The sequence below is a fragment of the Cavia porcellus genome, unplaced genomic scaffold, assembly GCF_034190915.1.
Source record: "Cavia porcellus strain 051 isolate PalLab524CR breed Dunkin Hartley unplaced genomic scaffold, mCavPor4.1 scaffold_6, whole genome shotgun sequence".
Taxonomy (NCBI): Eukaryota; Metazoa; Chordata; class Mammalia; order Rodentia; family Caviidae; genus Cavia; species Cavia porcellus.
Window position 1 is genome coordinate 22,381,812 of NW_026947489.1, and position 20,674 is coordinate 22,402,485.

Below are 20,674 nucleotides of genomic sequence, written 5' to 3' on the forward strand. Positions count from 1 at the left end.
GAAGGCTAGAACCGAGGAAGCCAGGTAAGAGGTTACCACAAGCCCGACAGGGAGTGTGGGGTAAAGGTGCCTTGAGACTCCCACTGGACTTGAGGGGTGAGGGTGGAGTGTGGCGGCTGCTGTCTTGCTAGCACTCTGGATCCTGAGAGGGAGGACAGAGCCCAGCTGGGAACAGGCCAGGCCCTGGGATGTAGGAGCCCAGACTAGGCATAGCCATGGCAGATGTGCCACAGGAGCTGGTGGAGGACGTCTGTGGAGGAAGCCGGAGAGGAGAGGGTGCCTTGGGAGGTGACACCCTGAGAGGAAGAAGAGGAAAGAAGCAAGCAAGAAAGAGGCCTCCTGAGAAAGGGGCTGGGCCAAGGGCACCAGTGTGTAGGGCTGAGAATGGAGCTGATAGAGGGGGGTACAGATGGGAGTGCAGGAAAGGAGGACAGCACAGGCGGAAATTCTCTCCCAGGAAAGGAGAAGCCAGGGTTGAGGGAGGGAAGACTGAGACACAGAAAAGCCTCAGGACACAAGTCCTAGAGGAAGATCAGATCATAGGGACACCCGCAATGTGGAAGAAATGAGTCAGGCAAGTTTACAAAGGAAAGGCCAGGGAAGGTAGCACACGCCTGTAATCCCGGCACTCAGGAGGCCGAGGCAGGAGGATCACTGAGTTCCAGGCTAGCCTGGGCTACATAGTGAGTTCAAAGCCATCCTGAATTACTGAATTATATAGTGAGATTGTCTCCAAAAAAAAGGTTACAGGTGAGAGGGGACAGTTAGGAGCAATAGGGCATGAGAGCTGCCTGATGGCTAGACCAGAGAGGAGACCTCAGCAGCCCAAAGAGGATCGAGAGCGGAGGGGCAGGCAGGGCAGGTGGTGACTGGGCGAGTGGGCAGGGAGGGGTCACAGGGCTTTTCCTGTAGGGTGGGGAAGCTGAGGTGTGAGGACTCAGAGCTGCAAGAGGGCCCTAAGGGCATCATGGAGGCCCAGGGTGGGACAGAGGAAAAGGAGGCTGAGACAGGACTGGCAGGATGAGGAAAAGGGCAAGAACCACAATTCACAGTGGGATCAAAGAACAGGGCATATTTCGACCACAGCTGTGGAAGTCTGGGTCAGAAGTGGGCTTTCCAAGGCCACTCTCAGAAGCCGCTTCATGGCAGTGCCAGTGGGTGCCAGATCCCTGCTGGGAGGGGCACAGCAGTGACTGGCCAGGGCAGCATTAGAGCGAGCGGCCTCCAGGGTACTGTCTGTCCTTGGCACCTGTCACAAAGAATCCGTACACCTTGTGTGTGTGGTAATGGCATGATTCCCACCTGCTCCCTGCACCTGGGCAAAGAAGAACAATGACCACTGTCACACGTTTTACTGTGCTGTTTTAATTACGAAAGATGTAAAACGATGCATTACAAAACTTGGAAGCTACTTTATACAAAATCCAATCTTTAAATATTGTTTAAACGGGGCCGGGGAGTTAGGACACTGGTGGGAAGTCTGACTAGTCGCTGCTATGGTCCCAACCACAGAGCAGCGGAGCCATGCTGGCTCAGAACCATGTGCCACGGATCAGCAGGGCTGTGGAGAGATAGGGCAAATGTCTTTCAAGGCACACATGGACTTGGACATACAACATCTCAGCTCAGGTAACACCCCAGACTTAGAAATGAAATGGGTTGAAGGAGAAGTGGCAGCGGCCTTGATGTGATCAAGACAAATTTCTTCTGACACCCTGTGTCTTAAAAACCACAGTACAGAAAAAGAAATGGAAACAGAGAGGCTTTTAGTTCTTTTAACTGCTAGTATATAACAGTAGTAGGACTCATTTCTTGTGATAAAATGAAATAATAAAAAATAGCTTTTTCTGAAGTCCGGAGCCACTCTCGATGATGAGGATTAAGGCTGGTTAGCTCTGAGGGCAGCAGAAAGCACAGATCTAAGCCCAGGACATGGAGACACTGGCCTTGGTGTGTTCTCAACCCTCTCCAGCAAGACGGGCTATATACTGCCCAAAACCTTCATTAGAAAAGATCAGCAGGAGGACCCTGGGGCAAATTTAATTCAGTGCTAAACCACACTGTCCTCAGTACCACCTTCCCCAGGGCACCCACCCTCCCACGGTCCCTGCAGCACCCCGGACAGTGCAACTCCTCCTGTGAGCTTGGGGTAGGGTGGGGTGGGGTACGGCAGGGATACTGTGCAAAGCAGACTGGCCCCATGACACAATGGTGCCCAAGGGTAAGTAAGGCACTATAGAGAAAGTGGATTATGGTGGGCCTTCCTTTCTGAAAAAACACAACTCTTCCACATTGGTACCTGACTGATGACGTTCCCTTTCAGGGGCCTTTGACACAGGAGCTGGCTTCGGCTAGGACACTGGAGCGCTGGGTAGCATCCCAACTGAAGTCTTTTTACTCTGTTGCCCCACCCTGTGGTCTCAAACATGGAGGCATCTGGCAATAAGACTTTCAGAGGAGGCCAACAGCTCCTTACTGAGCGGAAATTGAGCAAGGAAGACTCTAGGGTGACCTCCTAACTCAACAGCGGAGACTCTGGTAAACAGGCAGGCAGGAATTCTCAGTTCTGAGGAAGACAGAGTGATGTACTGTGGAACTGTTGGAAAGGTCAAAGGTCAGCCCTTAGAAGACATGAGAGAAATGGGCAAGGGCTGGTGAGCTCACTATCTGGGATAGGAACAGACTCCCTTGCTATAGGCACAGGATGCTGGTTCATCACACACCCTGGGGCACAAAGGCTCTGGTATGCACCCGATCATCCTTCAGAGCTACCCCCTCCCCCCGCCTGGTTCTCTCTACATGGTTGCTGGGCACCATGGTTCTATTCCCAAGCTCAGTTCATGGAGGCAGGCACTGCTGGAAATCTGCTCATACTACTAATATGGTAAGGCATTAATGAGTTAAAAACAGTTCTGTGGATTAGGCCTTTGTTTACTATGCTCCAACTTCACAGCACAAAATTTTAAGTATCTCAGTCTTCCCTCCCTCAATTCAGAGCACAGCATGGATGTGAGAAGGAAGCTCTCACGAGGTGGAGGCCTTATGAGGATCTTCAGGTGCCAGCCCTGGGGAGGGTGGGTTTGCTCAGCCATTCCAGATCTACTTGGGCAGCAATTCCCACCTACCACTATGCAGCAGAGCCCCAAGGAGATGGTGCCGTCTCCTGTGACTCTGGTCATCTAGTGTTACAAGCACAATAAAATGCATGGTGACTTAAGCACAAGTACCAGCATGAGGAAAGGTAGGCTCAGAAGCCCTGGTAGGGAATAGGGCAGCTCTAGGTGAGATCACCTCACCATGGGGCAAACCCACGCATGCACCCAGCACACAGTTCTACAGTATAGTTTTCGCGCCAGGCACTTGTTAGGCACTAGGGGCTTGGTGAGTAAGGCACAGTATCTGCCCTCTGGGAGCTGGCAGTCAGGCAGGGTTATAGGAAACTCCCACTTCACAAAGCAGGAGCTTGGGGCTGGAGGCACCCCAGCTGGCCTGCAGGGAGGGAGGCCTGTACTTGTTTGGAGTTGTCTATGGGTGACCTGCGGTGTTCTTTCTTCCCCAGCCTCCAGGAGTGCAGTTCTTCCCAGGCATTCCTCTTTTTCAGTGACTAAATAAAAGTCTTCCTTTTCCTCTTGTCCTTAAGGAAAAGGTATAAAGCAGCAGAAAAGAGATTACAGACTGAGAGAAAGCGAACTAGCATTTGGTTTGCTGGATCAAGCCTGTCCTCAGCCTGGTGGCTAAGCTTCTTCATAAGGTAAGTGAGGCGCCTGAAAGAGCCTTGGTTTACTGGCATGGCTCTGGGCAAAGCCTTGGGATGCCATCAGCTGGAAGGCACTGTGCCTTCATGGGTTGGTGTGGTGCTCCAGTATTGTCATGTCCACAGCTGGGCCCAACGGCCTCCCAAGCCAAGGTATCTTCAGTGTGGACTGAGATCAGTGGTTCTGAGCATGACACAATGCTACTGAGGCCTCCTCTTATGTGCAGTTTTCTACTTTTACACACAGACTGACTAATGGCCAGTAAAAATATGGAAGCATCAGGGGACAACATGTGTGCAGGCCCAAGAGGCAGGATGTAACTCTGTCTAGAGAAGCCATGGTGTCCAAGAGGGGACTGCATGAAAGCCCAGAGCTGCAGAATGGGCATCCTCTGTGTGGAGATAACTAAAGTCCTAGCAGGTTACTGGCTCCACTCTATTCCACTCTAGTTTGGCTGGTTCAGAGACCTTTCTGCTGTGGCCTCCTGCTCACAGTCGGTCAGCTCGAAATGTCTCTTCCACAGAGGGATCAAGCAGGCCCATGCCAGAGTCGCTCAGCATACTGAGTCCATCTAGGCTCAGGGGTTCAATATGGAGCTCCTCTTCCAGTGGAAATGCAGTGTCCATGTTCAGGTTGACCTCGGGCATGCCTGCCAGAGCACTGCTGAGGTCTTTGAACAGGCTGGTGCTGGAATCTTCTGGAGCAGCAAGAGGAGAGAGCAGTGCTAATTAGGAGGTGTGAGGTCCTGAGGCTACTATGAGTCCCTAGTGGCAATCCCCAGAACACTATGCTGCCCTCTTCCCAGTCAGGATGGTGGCACAGTATCCCCCTGCTCCCAGGCTTGTAGCTCTTGCCTTGGAGTTGACATTCTGGACCTTCAGTTTCACCACTGCTAACGTTTGCAGGTTTCTCCTTTGCAGTAGACGTCAATCACCTCAGACTAAAATCTCAGAAACCTGCTGACCTCCAGGTCCTTTCCCTACCACCCCATGGTCTCTGGGGTTACAAGCACAATAAAGTGCAACTTTTCCCCCTGGCTTTATATAATGTGATGTGGTTCAAACTGTGTTTACAAGGATGACCATAACAACACAGTAAATACAATCAGTAGAAAAGTTGAAGGCAGTCCACACTCACCTGTTATGATGGAGTTTGGAAAGTTCCCACAGTTGGAATACAGGTTTGGCCTCAAGTGAAATGAGTCCTGTGCTTCTCTGTGACCTGGCTGTGCCAGGGACACCTGGAAGCATCAAGTCACATTGTAAGGAACAGCCTCTGCTTCTAAGAAGAGGGGAGTCCCTTTTTCTAGGGTTCCAGAGAGGTCTGCTGTCCCAACGATGTAGGCAGGGTAGTCCTGTTAGGCCGCAGATCTTGCTTCTGAAGTCCACTACACCATGGGTAGCTTTTCCCCATACATACTGTCCAGCCCACTACAGGCTCCCCAAAGACCCTAGTGTCAGTTTCTGCAGCCCAGAGTCTCCTGTGCCCCTTCTCAGCCTCACTCAGGCAGGTGCCAACCACCACTCACAGGAGCCCTTCAAATGCTCCATCTTTGGCTAAGGACTCAATGGCCTCTGTTCCTCATTGGTCTCCAGAAAAATGAAGATGCAGAAGCTTTTCTTTGTCACATAAGAAGGAGGGACCTCAGGCCAGTGTCTCTCTAGGATAAACTCTTGATGAGAATGGAATAAACTAAGGTCTATTTCAGATGTCTTCCCTCAAATTAACTCTCCAAAGCATTGTTTAAAATGTCTCTGATAAAGGAGTTTCCATCATTTTTCAGGGATATGATGATTCTTACCTAGACTGAAACAGGCTCTTTAGAAAACAGGAAGGCAGAGCAAGGATGTGGATCACTGCAGAGTGCTTGATTGGCACACACGAGACCTGAGTTCTATCTCCAGTGACACACACACACACACACACACACAAAACCTATAACAAAACCCTGGGAAGGCAAAGACTACTAGCTGCCACCAGAAGCCTTCACCATGGCCTATTTAGGAAATACAGTGGTGCCTCAGTTCACAAACACTTTTGTTTGTGAATAATGTATTTCACAAACAAGAGTTTGGCAAAATTTTGTTTTTGTTTGCAAACTCTGCATCAGGTGATAAACATGACTGTGGCCATCTTTTCCAAAATTAAACTTATAAACTGAGGTTATCACTGTAATTATCTTTATTTTACTATTACCAAGTTCTGGGAACTGTCTATCTCTTCCTTTACTCTTCACCCCATCACACTTACTGAACACTATAAAACCTAGGAATATTAACAATGGTCAGTGTCAGGGAGAAGCAAAAGACAGTGATTAAGTGAAACTATTTTCTGGAAGGAATCACCTCCTAACCCATTCCTGGACTGAGTTTCCCTAGGAGGCCCATGCTGAGCTGGGTGCATCAATCCCCATTTTCTAACTCCATTGCTGGAGCCAGGCATCACCCCATCATGCTTTAGTTTCCCTAGCCTGAGGGGGCCAGTATGGTCCTTTCAGAATTGAAGACTCTACAGTCCTATAACCACAGTGTCATCAAAGTCTCCTAGTGCTGGTTTATCTCTCCAAGGGCTAACATGTGACACAGCAGCCAACAGCCTAGGATGAGGGGTAGTCCAGGACACTGAGGAAGGGTGGGCACGATGATCACCCACCTGTGGGGGAAAAGCTGGGCCTGGCCTCACAGATTGCTGGTCAAAGCCCACATCTGGAAAGAAGTTGGTCAAAGACGTCCCCTGCAGGGAAGAAGGAGACGACCCTTTAGCTTGGAACCCAGAGTGAAACCCGCGACCCCTCCTCATTGATTGATGTCCTGCAGGGTCTCACCTGGGATGGGAGAAGCTGGAAGTCTGACTGTGACAGTGATGAGGCGGCCTGTGGCTGTGGAGCAGGGAGCTCCTGGGAGCGGGGCTGCGGCAGGAGGGGCTGCGGAAGTTCCTGGGGCGTAGGGTAGGGGGGTGGTGGGGACACTTGGGCCTGCGCTTCGGATGGCAGGAAGGACAGTGGGCTTTGCTCTGAGGACACCACCTGTAAAATAAAGCCACCAATGAGCTTTGAGTTCTAGTTGTAAGCCCTTAGGATCAGGAATTGTCACGGTGCAGTGAGAGAAAAGCCTATGTCTGCTCCTGAGTGGGTCTCAAATCTCACTTCCTCAAAAAGAATTCCTTATCCAGAGACATTTCTATTGTCTTTAAAAACCAAACAAGATCCAGGGATATAGCTCAGCAGCCTAAGTGCTTGCCTGGCAAGCACAAGGTCCTGAGTTCAGTTCTCAGTACAAAAGAAAAAAAGTGTTGGCGCACAGTAAAAAACAAACAAGAATACAAGCAATTGAACTGATTTCTTGTTTTCTCTGTGAAGATTATGTTTTTATTTATTTATTTATTTTATCAGTACCAGGGATCAAACTCACGACCGCACACTTGCAAGGCAGACGCTTATGCCACTGAGCTAAATCCCCAGCACCTATGTTTTGTTTTTAAAGCCATGACCTCTACTTAGAGAGAAGGTTGTGACGGCTCCCCACACCCTACTGAAACGACATACTAAAGCAACACTAAAAGACAATAAACATTGATAAACAGCACCAGAACAGTAAGAAATACTAAATGACAGACAATACTAGGACAAAGAGAATCAGAGGGAAGAAAATGACAATACAATTTGGAAAACATCAAAGCTGAGAATTCAGCACTAAGCTGGCAATCTGAGTGTCATTACTGTGTTCCTAAAGGGTTCTGAGTGGGGGAGTGCAGGCAAGGGGTGACACAAAATGAGGGGAGTCCAGTGAATGCTCTCATGTGGATAGCTGGCTCTGCACAACTCTCACCTCACTTGTGCTGCTGGTCCCCATCCTCCCCTCCGAGCCACCCACCAGCAGTCTGCAGGGCTGGCTATTAGAAAGCAAAGGTCAGAGTCTGTGGTAACCACAGGGTGAGGCTTTCTACTGAAAATACAGGGTTTACAAGAAGTCTTACTACCAGATCCTGAACGCTCTGCCTTGGTTCCCAGCTCAGCTCTCACAATGCTGGAGTTCAGAAGCATGTTTAGACACCTGTGTTCTTCAGGGATGTAAGCCAGGTCCGAACCCCTAACATTTAGTTAATCAGAAGTTCCTAGGAAGCCAGGTGCGCTGGCTCACACCTATAATCCCAGCACTCTGTGATGTTGAGGCAGGAGGATTTTAAATTTGAGTCCAGCCTGAGCAACTTAGTGACAGTCTGTTACAAAATAAAAAAAGGGCTGGAGATGTAGTTCAGTGTGAAGGCTCTGGGTTCAATTTCCAGTACCATAAAAGAAAAAACCCAAAAAGCAGATTAACAAAAAAAGTAAGGTATCTTGCTAACTCCTAGGAGAAAGTAAATGTTCACTTTGTTACTTCATAATATAGGCAACTCTGACTATATTATTATAGCCACCAAGTATGTTCTAACCCAAATTATACTAAATGAGGAGGGTGAGTAGGGTGTGTGTGTGTGTGTGTGTGTGTGTGTGTGTGTGTGTGTGTGTGTGTTGGGGGTGGCTGGAGAGGTGAAAGGAAACTAGGTCTTGATCTTAATAGTAGGATGTCATTAGATGATGCCTAATACCAAAAATCTAGAGCAAAATAAGCATGGGTTAATATGATTATTCCAGAGTCAGCCAAAAGGGAGGAAAGCAGCCACCTCTAGGCAGCATAAACTATATAGTTCAAGGGAGAGAGGAAGACAAGTCTTACACAAGTGCTTTAGAAGAATTTTCCTTTTTAACTGTATGCATTGTAACACTGATTACCTTTAAAATAGGAATATTAAACAAAAAATTGAAACAACTGAGGGAGGGCAATATCTACCCATAGTTTCCTTAAAATGTAGCTAGAAAGCAAGAACACTTTTATATCCTATAAAATAACCTTGCAAAATAAAACTAAGGGCAATTCAGTAACACAAAAAGAGCCATCAAAAAACAATTACAAAATGTCCTACCCCAGAAGAGATGACTCATACAGTCAAGATCCCACAGCCAAACTGATGAAGAATGACTAACAATGAGACTGAATCCCTCCTTCTTCTAAACCATTACTCATTTACAGTCAAGTGGTGAGTAGTTCCTGATGTTCTAATGAATCTAGGGTGTGGCCAATAGAGTAAAAATATTCATTGATGATATGGTAAGGAAAGCCACCCTAAGAGTCTAGAATAAAAACAAAGTCAAGGAGTCAAAATGTTACATTTCAATTTTTGCTTTTTGTAGTACAGGCTGCCCTCAAACTTACAGCAGTCCTGCCTCAGCCTCCTGAGTGCTAGGATTACAGACATGCAACACTACACCTAGTAAAAATATCTTTTCTTTCCTTCTCTGTTGCTCTGTTTCATTGTGTGTGTGTGTGTGTGTGTGTGTGTGTGTGTGTGTGCATGCAATCATGGTGTTGGGGTTCAAACCCAAGGCCTTATATATCTTATACACGCAAGGTAAGAGCTCTATCACTGAACCATAGATATTTCAACTTTTATATTGCTTTTTTTTTTTCTTGAGGAGTACTGGAAATTGAATTTAGGGCCTTTGCATTTTACTACATCCCCAACAGAGGAAGTCTTTTAAAACAGAGTCTTGCTAAACTGTTCTGAGTAGGCTTGAACTCACAATTCTGCCTCAGCATCTAGAATGCTACAATTATAACAGTGTACCACCAATCCCCAGCTTCAATTCCTGTTTTTTGTTTGTTTGTTTGCATTTTTTTTTTTAATTGAGACAGGGTCTTCCAGTGTGGTTTAGGCTGGCCTTGAGCTCACACTGTAGCCCAGGCTGATCTTAAAACACAAAAGGCTCCTCAGACTCCCAAGTGCTGGGATTACGGGTGTGTACCACCATGCCCACTTTACCATATTTCTATAATGGGTTTGTGACCTTAAAATGTGTCTCTCTCCAAGAAGACTTCAATTAGTCCTTTTATTGATCTATAATCCTCATTATTCTAGTATTTCATGAACAATAAAAATACTATTCCTCAAATTTGTAGTGGTCATTAGGGAAGAGGTCTAATCTACTATCAAAGCTACTTTAGTATCAAAGATACTGAATGTTTTCTTTGGCTTTCCCCCATGGCTTAATGTAGTTAGTCAATAACTGATTTTCCATACCAGTTTAGAAACCCTAACCTGGTTTCCCTTAGTAATCTTAGACATATATGGATTGAATCTCTACATCCTACCCTAAGCTCACAAGCTAGTGACTGCAAATTGTTCAGTATTTGCTTAAGAGTAATCCACACTGCAAATCTGCTATTAGACAATCATTAATGCATTCTGAATTATTCCCACTTCTGTTCTCTCTTAGTGGAATAATGGACCTCATCCAAAACAGCCCAGAGAAGGGAAGCAAGCCTAGGAGCTAGCGCTTGTGCCTGTGTTTACCTGGGAGGCAGGGTACGGGTTCAGCGGGCTGGTGGCAGAGAACTGTCTGCTGAAGCCTTGCTGGGCCTCTGGGCCAGGAGAGAGCGTGAGGGGGCTCACAGGAGGCTGCCGGCGCCGTGAGGGGCCGCTCAGGGTTGTGGTGGGGAGAGACGGGTTGCTAAGGGAGAACAGACGCAGGGTGGGGTGCAGAGCAGACACATTGGCAATAGATGTCTGTGGGTGGCTGTTTAGGGAAGAGGAAAGCGCTATTTTATTGAGCGTGGCTTGAATGGAGGGGTTACTCCGAGAACTCTGCAGACCTGGAAGACAATACATTCACAAATTACTTGTTACAGTTTCAGCCCAACCTCTTTTTTTTTTTTTTTTTTTTTTTTAGTACCAGGGATCAAACTCATGACCTTGCACTTGCCAGGCAGGCACTTGAGCCCCTGAGCTAAATCCCCTGCCCCCCCAAATCTTTTGTTTTCCAAAACTGAAAGAAACATCCCACTATCCCTGTGTTAGGGTGATGTTCTATGTAAAGGAGCCCCTAGGGGACTCTCCTACTGAAAATGTCCCTGATGCACCAGTGACATAAAGAAGATGCATCCACACTAAGAAATGGTACCACGTAGCCAGCAGAAGCAAAATAAAAACTACTATTTCCAATAGGAACAGGGGTATGAAAACAACCCCTGGTGGGGTGACAGTGGATAAGCAGTGGGTAGCAGAGACGAGTGTTCCGTGTGCCGAGTTCTGGTCCCTGAAAGGCACTCGGGACCTGAACACCAATTCTGTTCAGAGCCCCGCATGTCTTTGTCCCAGACACACTGCCTGAGTCCTCAGTGGCCTGGGAGGACACTGTTTCATTGAGAATCATGGGTGCCACAAGCCTTCCAAAGCCCTAAGAGTACTGGGAGCTACAGGAAGGAGCACTATCTCCTATCTCCCATCCCAGACTCCCTCTTGCTTTGCTTTCTGGGGTCCTAGGAAACTGTTTGTCACAGTTTATTCCCACACAGGGACAGAAGATTTTTGATGATCTCTTGTTTCCTGGAGGCGAGGGGAGCGTGTTAATCTTAGCCTGTGTAGTAAAGTTTAGAAAAGGTATTGGACTGTCACGGGCTGCTAGGGTACACACACGTGAAGCAGGGACCCTGTTCTGTTCCCAGCTGTGCACCTTAGCACCTGGCACGAGGCATGACCTCTGGCAGTTTTACTCCATGAAGGGAAAATGCTGCTGCTGTGGCATATAGCTCAACAGGCAACACTATCACTTAGTGTTCAGTCCACTAGTCTTACCTGCAGCTGAGGTGAGCAGCACTGTGTGTAGTTTTGTATTGAGCTAAAAAATGAAGTGCTTGATGAAAGTTATTAAAAAAAAAAAAGAAATCATAAAATCAAGCAATTTAGTTGTTGTTTCGTCTTTTTGAGATAGGGTTTCCCTATGTAGTTCACACTGGCCTTGGGCTTACTTTGTAGCCCAGACTGGTCTCAAATTTGCAATTATCCTCTTGCCTCAGCCTTCCAAGTGCTGGGACTACAGAAGTGCCACGATGCCCAGCTTTGTTTTGGCTTTTTGAGACAGGTTTTTGCTAGGCTGGCCTTGAACTCATTATGTAACTTAGGATGGCCTAGAATTTGTGGCAATCCTTTTTCCTCAATCTCCCAAATGCTGAGATTCTAGGTGTGCAGTACTATGCCCAGCTAGCTGGCAATTTTTTTAAGTTAGGAAGATGTCTATGATGAAACCCTAGCAATTATCCTATCATCCAAAAATCCATGAAAAAGGTCAGAGATGCAGTTAACTCAAATAATAATTAGAGCTAGAGATCTGAATTTAGATGTAATTTCTAAAATTCATTCAAAAAGAAAGTTTAAACATCTTTATAAAAATATGGGGCCAGGGATATAGTTCAGCAGCACAGCATCTGCCTGGCATGCACAAGGTTCTGAGTTTGAGTCCTGGCATCCAAAAAAAAAAAGAGTACCATGCATTTTAAGGAATGCATAAACTATAAATATGTGATACTGATTCTGCTGTGCTCTATACAAAATGATGTTTTTTTGAGGAAGATAACAGCCAATGATTATACAGGAGATTTTCAGCTTGAAGCAAAGTGTTAAAGCCCATAACAGAAAATGCCACCTTCTTTAAGACCCTTCTGGAGCTGTGGCTGCTTTGGTTTCCATGAACCTTAGTATCTTCATTCCCTGAGAGTTCAACCAAACGGTGGATTGCCCAAGGTCAAATCCAGAAACCCTGAAGGCTTTGAGAGTTTCTGTTATGAAACAAGCAAATGAACTCCAAGCTGAGAGGCTTTGTCTTTTCTACAGAGAGCATCCAGAGTCCCAAAGAGCACATTCTCTGAAACAGCATGACCAAAACAGCACCAGTGCATCTGTACACACATGTCTTGATTTCTGAAAGTCAAAACTTAGACTCAGTGGATGAAAAAACCTGCTTATTACTAAAGACAATAAAATGAAGGGGGAAAAAACCAAGATGAAAATAAAAGTGATCTCTGAAATCTGTTTTGCAAACCTAAAATTATGTTGCACAATGGCAGCATCACTGCCTTCACAAAACCTCCCAAGTGACCTCATTCCATGTGGGTGGCAAATTCTGTGCGGTATGGACAAGTCTCGTTAGCCCAGAGTAAGGACAAGACCATCACTGGGACCCCCTCCCAGCAATGTGCTGGCAGTGCTGGGAGCAAGGGACTATCACCATCTGACAGGACAAGAGCAGGACAAGATCTGGCAGGTTCAAGTCAACCATTGGGTTGAGCTGTGGCAAATCAAACCTGTACAGCGACACCCATGCAGCATTTTAGTATAGTTAAGGCCCCATCTTTAAGCACTTGAAGAATTCTTTTTTTTTTGTCTTTTTCATTTTTATCGGTACCAGGGATCGAACTCATGACTGCCTGCTTGCAATGCAGGCGCTTATGCCGCTGAGCTAAATCCCCAGCCCTGAAGAATTCTTAATAGTAGTAGATTTCTACTTAATACACACATATGAAGTATAAATACTTTCATCACATCCATTGGAAATGTTCCAAAATTCAAAAATCATCTTTGGAAATTCAATGGCAAACTGGAGGACCTAGGGAAATACCACCATGTACAGACAGAGTTACAAACATTGTTCAGGCAGTGTAGAATGCACACTTTTCTGTATTGGAAATTGAACTCAGGGCCTTTCCACTGAGCTACATCTATAGTCCTTTCTTATTTTTTATTTTGACACAGGTTGCCTAGGCTGGGCTCCAATTTGTGAGCCTCCCAGAGTATCAGGTGCCACCACACTTCACCTACACATATTTTGACTTCTAAATCTTCTTCCCTAAATCCCAAAGATGCATGAGCTTGTGATGACAAAGAAACAAGGTTCAGTAGAGAGCTGCCCTATAGTTTATCAAATAGAACCCCAAAATGAAATGTCCACAGGTCCAGTGGTTACTAGAGGTACACAATTCTAAGATGCAGGCACTCTCATTCAATGATGTACTTAACCGGCCGCGGGTCTGAGGCCACCTATGATTAAGCTACTGGGCAAGGCTCTTCCTCCGTGGGACACTTACCAGAGGAGCTTCGTAAGCCCAGGTGAGTCATTGCAGCGGGGAGGTTGCCCATGCTGCTGCCCACGCTCACACTGCCCAGGAGGTGGTCACTGGGGTCCAGAGAAGCTGGTAGTGGCGTTGAGCAGTGGAGGTTGGTCAGATCCGGCAGTGACCCTCCTGTGTTCAGGCTCCCCAGAAAGGGTGAGAGGCCTATGTTTTGCCCATTATGGGGGTGCGTACTGGAAAATAGAAAGATGAATACTACATTTCACAACGTCCTTCTCTGTCAGGAAATAGAACATGAGTACAAGCTTTTCTGCTTCAAGTAAAAGCAATAGATATCAATGTTCAAAGTCCAAATGCAGACTTTGTTCTCTCTTGTTCTAAGAGCCTGGGTGATTGGTTTACTCTTTCCAAATTATAATTTCCAAATTATTAAGTTGGACTAATGATGTTACCAATGGCTAGTACTCTGCAAAATATATGGCACTACTTCATATTTATATAGTTCTTTTCTGTTAGATTTCTAAACTAGTTTTCCCAACCAAAAGATAAAAACATCATCCCTGGGCAACTAGATTTCTCCTAAGACAGACTTTTTAATTGCAGTTTTCTTAAACGTGAGAATGAGAACAACACATTGTGGTGCATGTCAGCCGGCTGCTGTGTGCCAGGCCCTGTTGTGGGGTGGTGAGGAGTGCAGAACACGGCCACATCACACATCCTGGCCACGCCCACCCTTAACACTTGCAGACAGAGGCCTGTAGCCATGTACTTCATTTTTAGGGTTATAAATCAAATGCACAAACCTTAAATGAGCCTAAATGTCCTACATGTGTGTGTCTTGGCAGATAACACCTTCGTAACAGCCTGGTGGGCCAGCTTCAAACATGGACCTTGCACCTTTTGGGTTCCTCATTTAGGAGTGCAGCTCAGCCTGTCATCCATGCCTTCTTCCTGCCCCAACCCTGCTCTGCCCTGCGGGCACACATGGGGCTGACCCAAGCTACATGGCCAAGCTTGACCTACACCTGGCCACTCCGCAGGTCTAGCGAGTGTGCACAGGAGGTCCCCGATCCTTTGGAACTGGTCCTTCTACAGGGTAGGGCCGTGAAGCCTTTATCACAGCTCACAGACAGGCAGCAAGGCAGGAAAGACAAGCCAGTAACTTCAAGAAGTGGGTGGGAAAAGAAGGTAAAGTAACACTAGGAGCACAAAAGCAGTGTCAGTCAGTGTTATGGAGAGGAGGCGTTGTCAAGGACGCACTGAGGATGTGAGGTGTCAGGGGCCAGGGCAGTGTGTGTACGGGGGAGGCAGGGAGGTGGGGAGCCAAAAGGAAGACAACAGGCTGTCATGAAGAGTCAGAGGCAGGGACTGCAGTAAAGAGGGAGTCCAGGAGGAGGAAGATGAGGTCACTTTAGAGAGGCTACTGTGTGGCAGTGTATATAGGAGCAGAAACAGGCAGAGGTGCACATGGGAAGGCTCCTTTGATGGCCCAGGTCTGGTCCAGGAAAAGGGATGCTGTTGAGGAGGGTAGGACAGGACAGGGAGCCCCCAGAAGACCTCTGGTCAGCACAGCACGCATCAGGAGAGCCCTCACTGCAACTAGGCCTTTCTGAGACTCAGAAGCAGCAGGAGAGCTGGGAAAAACACAACTTGCACAGTGATAGGACCCAGGCGGGGTATATGGCTATGAAGGGGTGAGCAGCAGATTGGGGAGGCTTGCTGAGGACACCTGAGCTGAGTATGGAAGCTGCAGTCTTCAGGTGATCAGGCAGCTTGGGCCAAGCAAGGAGGTAGGAGGTCACTTGTGTGCCTAGGGCTAGGAGGACTCAACCACCAAGAAAGTCAATTGAGAAGCAGGGAGCACCTGAGGCTGAGATTGAGGCATGGGGACAGGAAGGCAAGGAAGGTAGACGGAGAGCAGATGTGCTGAGTCTTCCTTAGAGCAGGGTGGCTGCCGGAGCTGGAGCAATGAGCAGAGTTTACAGGCAAAGAGATGAGCTGTGACAGTGCTGTCAACAGACATCACAACAACACAGGGACAGGAGGCAGAGTGGACCCTAGAGAATTCACAGAAGGCTCCATAATGATGCCTGGGCTCCTGATGCAGGGACCAGTGGGCACAGTGGACCAGAAGTGAGGCAGGCAGTGAGGAAGAGCATGAACTCAATTTCAGACACTTGGAGCTTTGCAGCATCGGAGGACACATACTATGGATATCACTGACAGCCAAGGCCTAGAGGAAGTAACAGACATTTTGAGGAACAGCGGAGATGGACACTGGGCTACTGGGGGCCAAGGGATGGGTAGTCCTCAAGAGTAAATAGTCTTCCAAAAAGAATCGACAATTCTAGACCCTAGAGGGAAGGCTAAGCATTGCAGAAAGGCCTTAGCAAGGCTAGCAGAGAGGCCTGTGTGAGGGAGGGTGACCCTTTCTGCTCCTAAGGAGGCAAGGGTGGCAGAGCAGGCTGAGCATGCCTCCACCGCCTCTTTTTCTGGGGTGACAGGAGAACTGAGCTATCTCCAGACGTGTGGGGAGAGGGGCAGCAGCAGAGGGGCCCACTGAGTGGACAGTTTTGGTTGTAGAAAAACTAGAGGTAAGTGATCTTTCAGATGGCTGGGTGTAAAGAACTGGTTATGTGGTAAAAGTTCAAACACTAGGAAAGTGAAATTGAGAGCCCAGAGCTGTTTACTGTGATAGCAGAGGGTGTCCTGACTGAGAGCAGACTGACCCCAGGGCACTGAGGTGGGAATGAAGGCTGAGAATGGGAGGGAGAAGGCAGCAAACAGTGTGTCCAATGCCAGAGTGAGGACAGAGAAGAGGCTGTGATCAGTGTGAGCCTGGTCATTAGCGATGTGCAAAACAACTTCTCTGTAGTGAGGGGAATATTGCAGTCATTCTACAAACATCGTTGCTATCTACCAGACCTGACAAAAGGCAGAGAATGTCCACACTCCCCATTCCAAACCCTCACCCTAGATGATCCACCTTCTCCGAGCACCTTGAGCTCCCCAACGTGCTTCACCTGCTGCCTCAAGGTCTCAGGCCTGCTTTTTCCTCTGCCTGCAGCTCTTTCCCTCATTTCACTCTGTGACCAAAACACAGGCTGTCCTGTCACAAGGGCTTCCTCTACACCCATCACTGCCTATCTCCTTACTTCATTCTCCATTTTGTTTACCCACACATAACACATGTTCCATTTCTTGGCTTGTTTTTGCTTACCTGGTTTCCCTGGACCATGAGCTCCTTGCAAGCAGGGGCTCAATCTGTCTTGTTCATTATTCTACCTAGCACCCAGAATTAAGAGGCCAAATAATAAATAAATATTTGCATGAACAGGAGTCACTGAATGGCATGCCAGCTCTAACAGAACAACAAGAAAGCAATTTTCTTTATCTAAGAAATATAGGCTTCCTGGGCCGGGCGATTTAGCTCAGCTGCATAAGTGCCTGCCTGGCAAGCGCAAGGTGGTGAGTTCACGGTACCACAAAAAGAGAGAGAGAGAGAGAGAGAGAGAGAGAGAGAGAGAGAGAGAGAGAGAGAGAGAGAGAGAGAAGAAAGAAATACAGGCTTTCCAATTCTCTAGGGTCAATGTGTTACAGTCCAGGTCTCCGTAGCAGTGGGCCCTCAGGGCCCAGAGTGTCTATGAAGTAAGGATGCAGCCAAAACTGTTTCTTGAGAGAAATCCTGGCCCTTCTTGTGGGCAGGGAATCTGTGCCCATGTGTGAGCTACCCTCCCTGTCCTGCACAAACCCCGTAGAGTTTTCAGTGTTCTGAAGAGAAGGTCAACTCTCTTCTCAGCTCAGTGCACTGGTAATTATGTGAGTTTATATTTAACCACCAAAAAAGAATGTTTATGTGGCAGAAACCCAGTGAGGAGTGCCTTGAACACATGGCTGTGAAAAACTCCTGTGGAGCATGGTCTGAGCCCATCCAGCTCATCACAGACTGTCTCCAGTGGTACTTGGGTCCAGGTCACTCGAGGGTCCCACTTCTAAGCCACCTTTCATGACCAGGCAAGACTTGTTTCTGAGCTGGCACAGGCTCTGTGCTCCATGTAGCTTTCTGAGGAGCTACTCAAGGTCCCAGGGTCACCTCTGAAGACCACAGCAGGGGCTCCTCCAGCTGGCTGGGGTGGCAGAAGAGACCAAGCAGCAGTGCGCTGCCACCACAGAGGTGGGAGGTGGCCTCCTTTACGCGTGATGCCTGCTGATGCCTGTGCTGTGCGCTCCCTTTTGGCTCCTTATTTTCCCCTAGTCTCACTCCCTCACCAACTTCACTTTTCATCTTTTGGTATTATATATATTTCTGGAAGGTGTCTCATAGCGTTTAGGGAGTAAGGCTATTTACTATGAAATCCATTAAATAATTGGTGGTGTCACAGAAACTCTCTTTTTTAACACTGCAACTCTTCTTATTCGTCTTCCATTTTTAAAATGTGGTAAAATATATGCAGTGTGATTCCAATATACAGAAAATGTTTAAACTTTTAAAAGATTGTTACAGTAAAGACATATTATTCAATGAAAATATCCTCCTTCACTTTGGACACTCGTCCCATTGTTCTTGCCACTTTCTGAAGTAGCTCTGGAAGTTCTCTTTCTTGAGTGTCTTTATGATGTGTAACTGAAAATACAGTGAATGCTGCTGCTGAGAGCCATCCAAGAGAGAGGAAGGCTCTAAAAATAGTCCCCATCAATCTTATTCACTGGCACTGTTCCACTTCTAGCTCTTCCTCAAAGTCAAAGTGACCATGAAAAGTAAACATTTATTTAATACACTGAGGCAGCCACAATAGTGCAACTAAAGAACTCAGGGAAGACTTCCAGAACTGCTTTAGAAAAGAACAAGAACAATGGGATAAGTGTGTTTGAAGTAAAGCAGAGATTTTCAAGGGAAATTAATGTGAATATGTCTTTATAATAAAAAATTTAAACATTTACTATATTTTTCAATTATATCTCATGCATACCATAAAATTCACTATTTCAACCATTGTTACAGGCACAACTCAGTGACATTAAGCACATTCTCAGAAATTCTCTCAATTTCTACATAGCCAGTTGTTGGGGATCGATGGACACTGTCTTCCACTGGCCAGCCTGGCAGCTGAGGACCAGCAGGCAGGGGCTGTGTGCTCCTGCTCTACCAGATGAGTCATGTGTTCGTCCAGAGTCAGTGTGTTATTCTCAAAGATATTTATGGTGGCTTTTGTTGTTGCAGTTATGTATTTGAATTACTTTTTTTCTTTTTTTCTAGTACCAGGGGTCAAACTCACAACCTTGCGCTTGCCAGGCAGGTACGTATGCCACTGAGCTAAATCCCCAGCCCTTGAATTACTTTAAAAACATTAATTTGAGTACCAAAGTCAGCAGCTGTTTTTAGAGTAGGTCACATATAAAAGGCCACAGTTCTCAGAGCTTGGTGACAAAAGAATAAACTCTCCTCTCAGGGAAAACTGCAACAGAAAGACCATTACTTACTTGCTACCTGCAACATCACAGGACCGAGGGCGCCCTGACAGGGACTGGATCTGGGAAGAAACAAAGACAGCGAGACTTACTCACTCAAGACCAAATCCAGATTTTGAGAAAAGTCTTCAGAGGGTTTACAGAGCTCTGTGGGCATCGGTGAGAGCCACCTCATAGCCACCGTATCCTCACAGAGTAGCCACGCAGGTTCTGAAGAGATGTGGAAAATTCTTAACCTTCCAGGCATAGGGGAAGGATAACCTTAAGACTGTCTTTTTTTAATCTTAAAATTGTCTTAATTGATGCTTTTTTACTTTTTCTTCTAGATGAGAATTATTTCCTCCGAAAAAGGCCAGTGTTTCTACATGTGGAGTTTTAAAATAAATATTCCTTTTCCAATTGAGAGGAAAAGAAGGAAAGAGAAAAGCATAATAAAGAAAGACAGGAAATGGATGCTGAAGAAATGAATAATTCAATTAGAACATAAACTCAGGAGAGACAAGAATGAGTACTTCAAATCCATAGGAACCGAGGGAGAGGAGCACCTCTCTGAAGACTGCAGCCCCCAGTGCTCACTCAGGGAGCGTGGGTACAGCGCCCTCTGTAGGAGAAAACGTCCTCCAATAAAAGCCTCCAAGGCCCCTGTGTGTCTCACAAAGACACATGGCCTGGCTGCTTCTCATACCCTTTAATATGTGAATTTATAAACAGCGCTTTTAATCTCCTAAAAGATTAAATAACAAATGAACCATAATCTAAAAATATGGTTTAAACTTTCTAAAATCACAATAAAAGATGTATTTCTGTGAATCCCTCTCAAAATTCTCTCCCTTTCTTTGGAGTATACTTATCCCTTCATTCTTCCCACTTTTTAAAGCACTTATGGAGGTTCTATTTCCTGAGCGTCTTCAGTTACACTGTCATGCCTGCCCTGATGTTCTGAATCAGTTTGAAACGTTTACATTCCCTGTCATCTTGACTTTGAGCCAAAAGTGGCACAGAGCTAGATCTGGTGAATAAGGCAGCTGAGGACATACTGTCATGTTTTTGAGTCTGCCTTTCTGTTGGATGGTAGTACTTGGCAGCAACATTCATTATATTTTGGTAACATTTCATAAAGACTCTTATGAAAAAGAACTTCCAGAACTGCTTCAGAAGGAAGTGGCAACAATGGAGCACATCCGTAATTCTAGCACTCAGGAGGCTGAGGCAGGAGGATCTCTATGAGTTCAAGGCCAGCCTCTATACATTATCAGTTCAAAGCTAGCATGGACTACGTAGCAATATCCTGTCACAAAACAAAACAAAACAAACAACAAAAAAGAAGGTATAAAAAATGATAGGATAAATGTGTTCAAAGTGAGAAAGTATACTTTGAACATTAATGGTAATGTGTCTTTTTACTGTAATGATTTTTTAAAATGTAAATACACACTATAGTTTTTGACTAACTCTTGTAACTCTTGCTTTTATTTAAAATAAAACTCTCAAAGACCACTGAATGCTACC

At 46.4% G+C, this 20,674-nt stretch overlaps 1 protein-coding gene across 4 annotated transcripts in view; it reads right to left on the reverse strand.

Annotated features, from left to right (window-relative positions):
* Positions 1 to 1,345: 1,345 nt before the first annotated feature.
* Positions 1,346 to 20,674, reverse strand: part of Crtc3 (CREB regulated transcription coactivator 3) — a 108,674-nt gene continuing 89,345 nt past the window's right edge. For 2 of the 4 annotated variants that reach the window (XM_063250070.1, XM_005006266.4), the window contains exons 9-15: positions 19,178 to 19,227; positions 13,712 to 13,929; positions 10,146 to 10,444; positions 6,580 to 6,780; positions 6,408 to 6,488; positions 4,893 to 4,995; positions 1,346 to 4,449 (exon numbers count right to left, since the gene is read on the reverse strand). In XM_063250070.1, the coding sequence (XP_063106140.1) occupies positions 4,244 to 4,449; positions 4,893 to 4,995; positions 6,408 to 6,488; positions 6,580 to 6,780; positions 10,146 to 10,444; positions 13,712 to 13,929; positions 19,178 to 19,227 (1,158 nt within the window). In that variant the 3' untranslated portion in view covers positions 1,346 to 4,243. Of the gene's footprint in view, positions 4,453 to 4,892; positions 4,996 to 6,407; positions 6,489 to 6,579; positions 6,781 to 10,145; positions 10,445 to 13,711; positions 13,930 to 19,177; positions 19,228 to 20,674 lie in introns of all 4 variants that reach the window. The other 2 variants (XM_063250069.1, XM_003475753.5) reach the window with 1 other exon arrangement.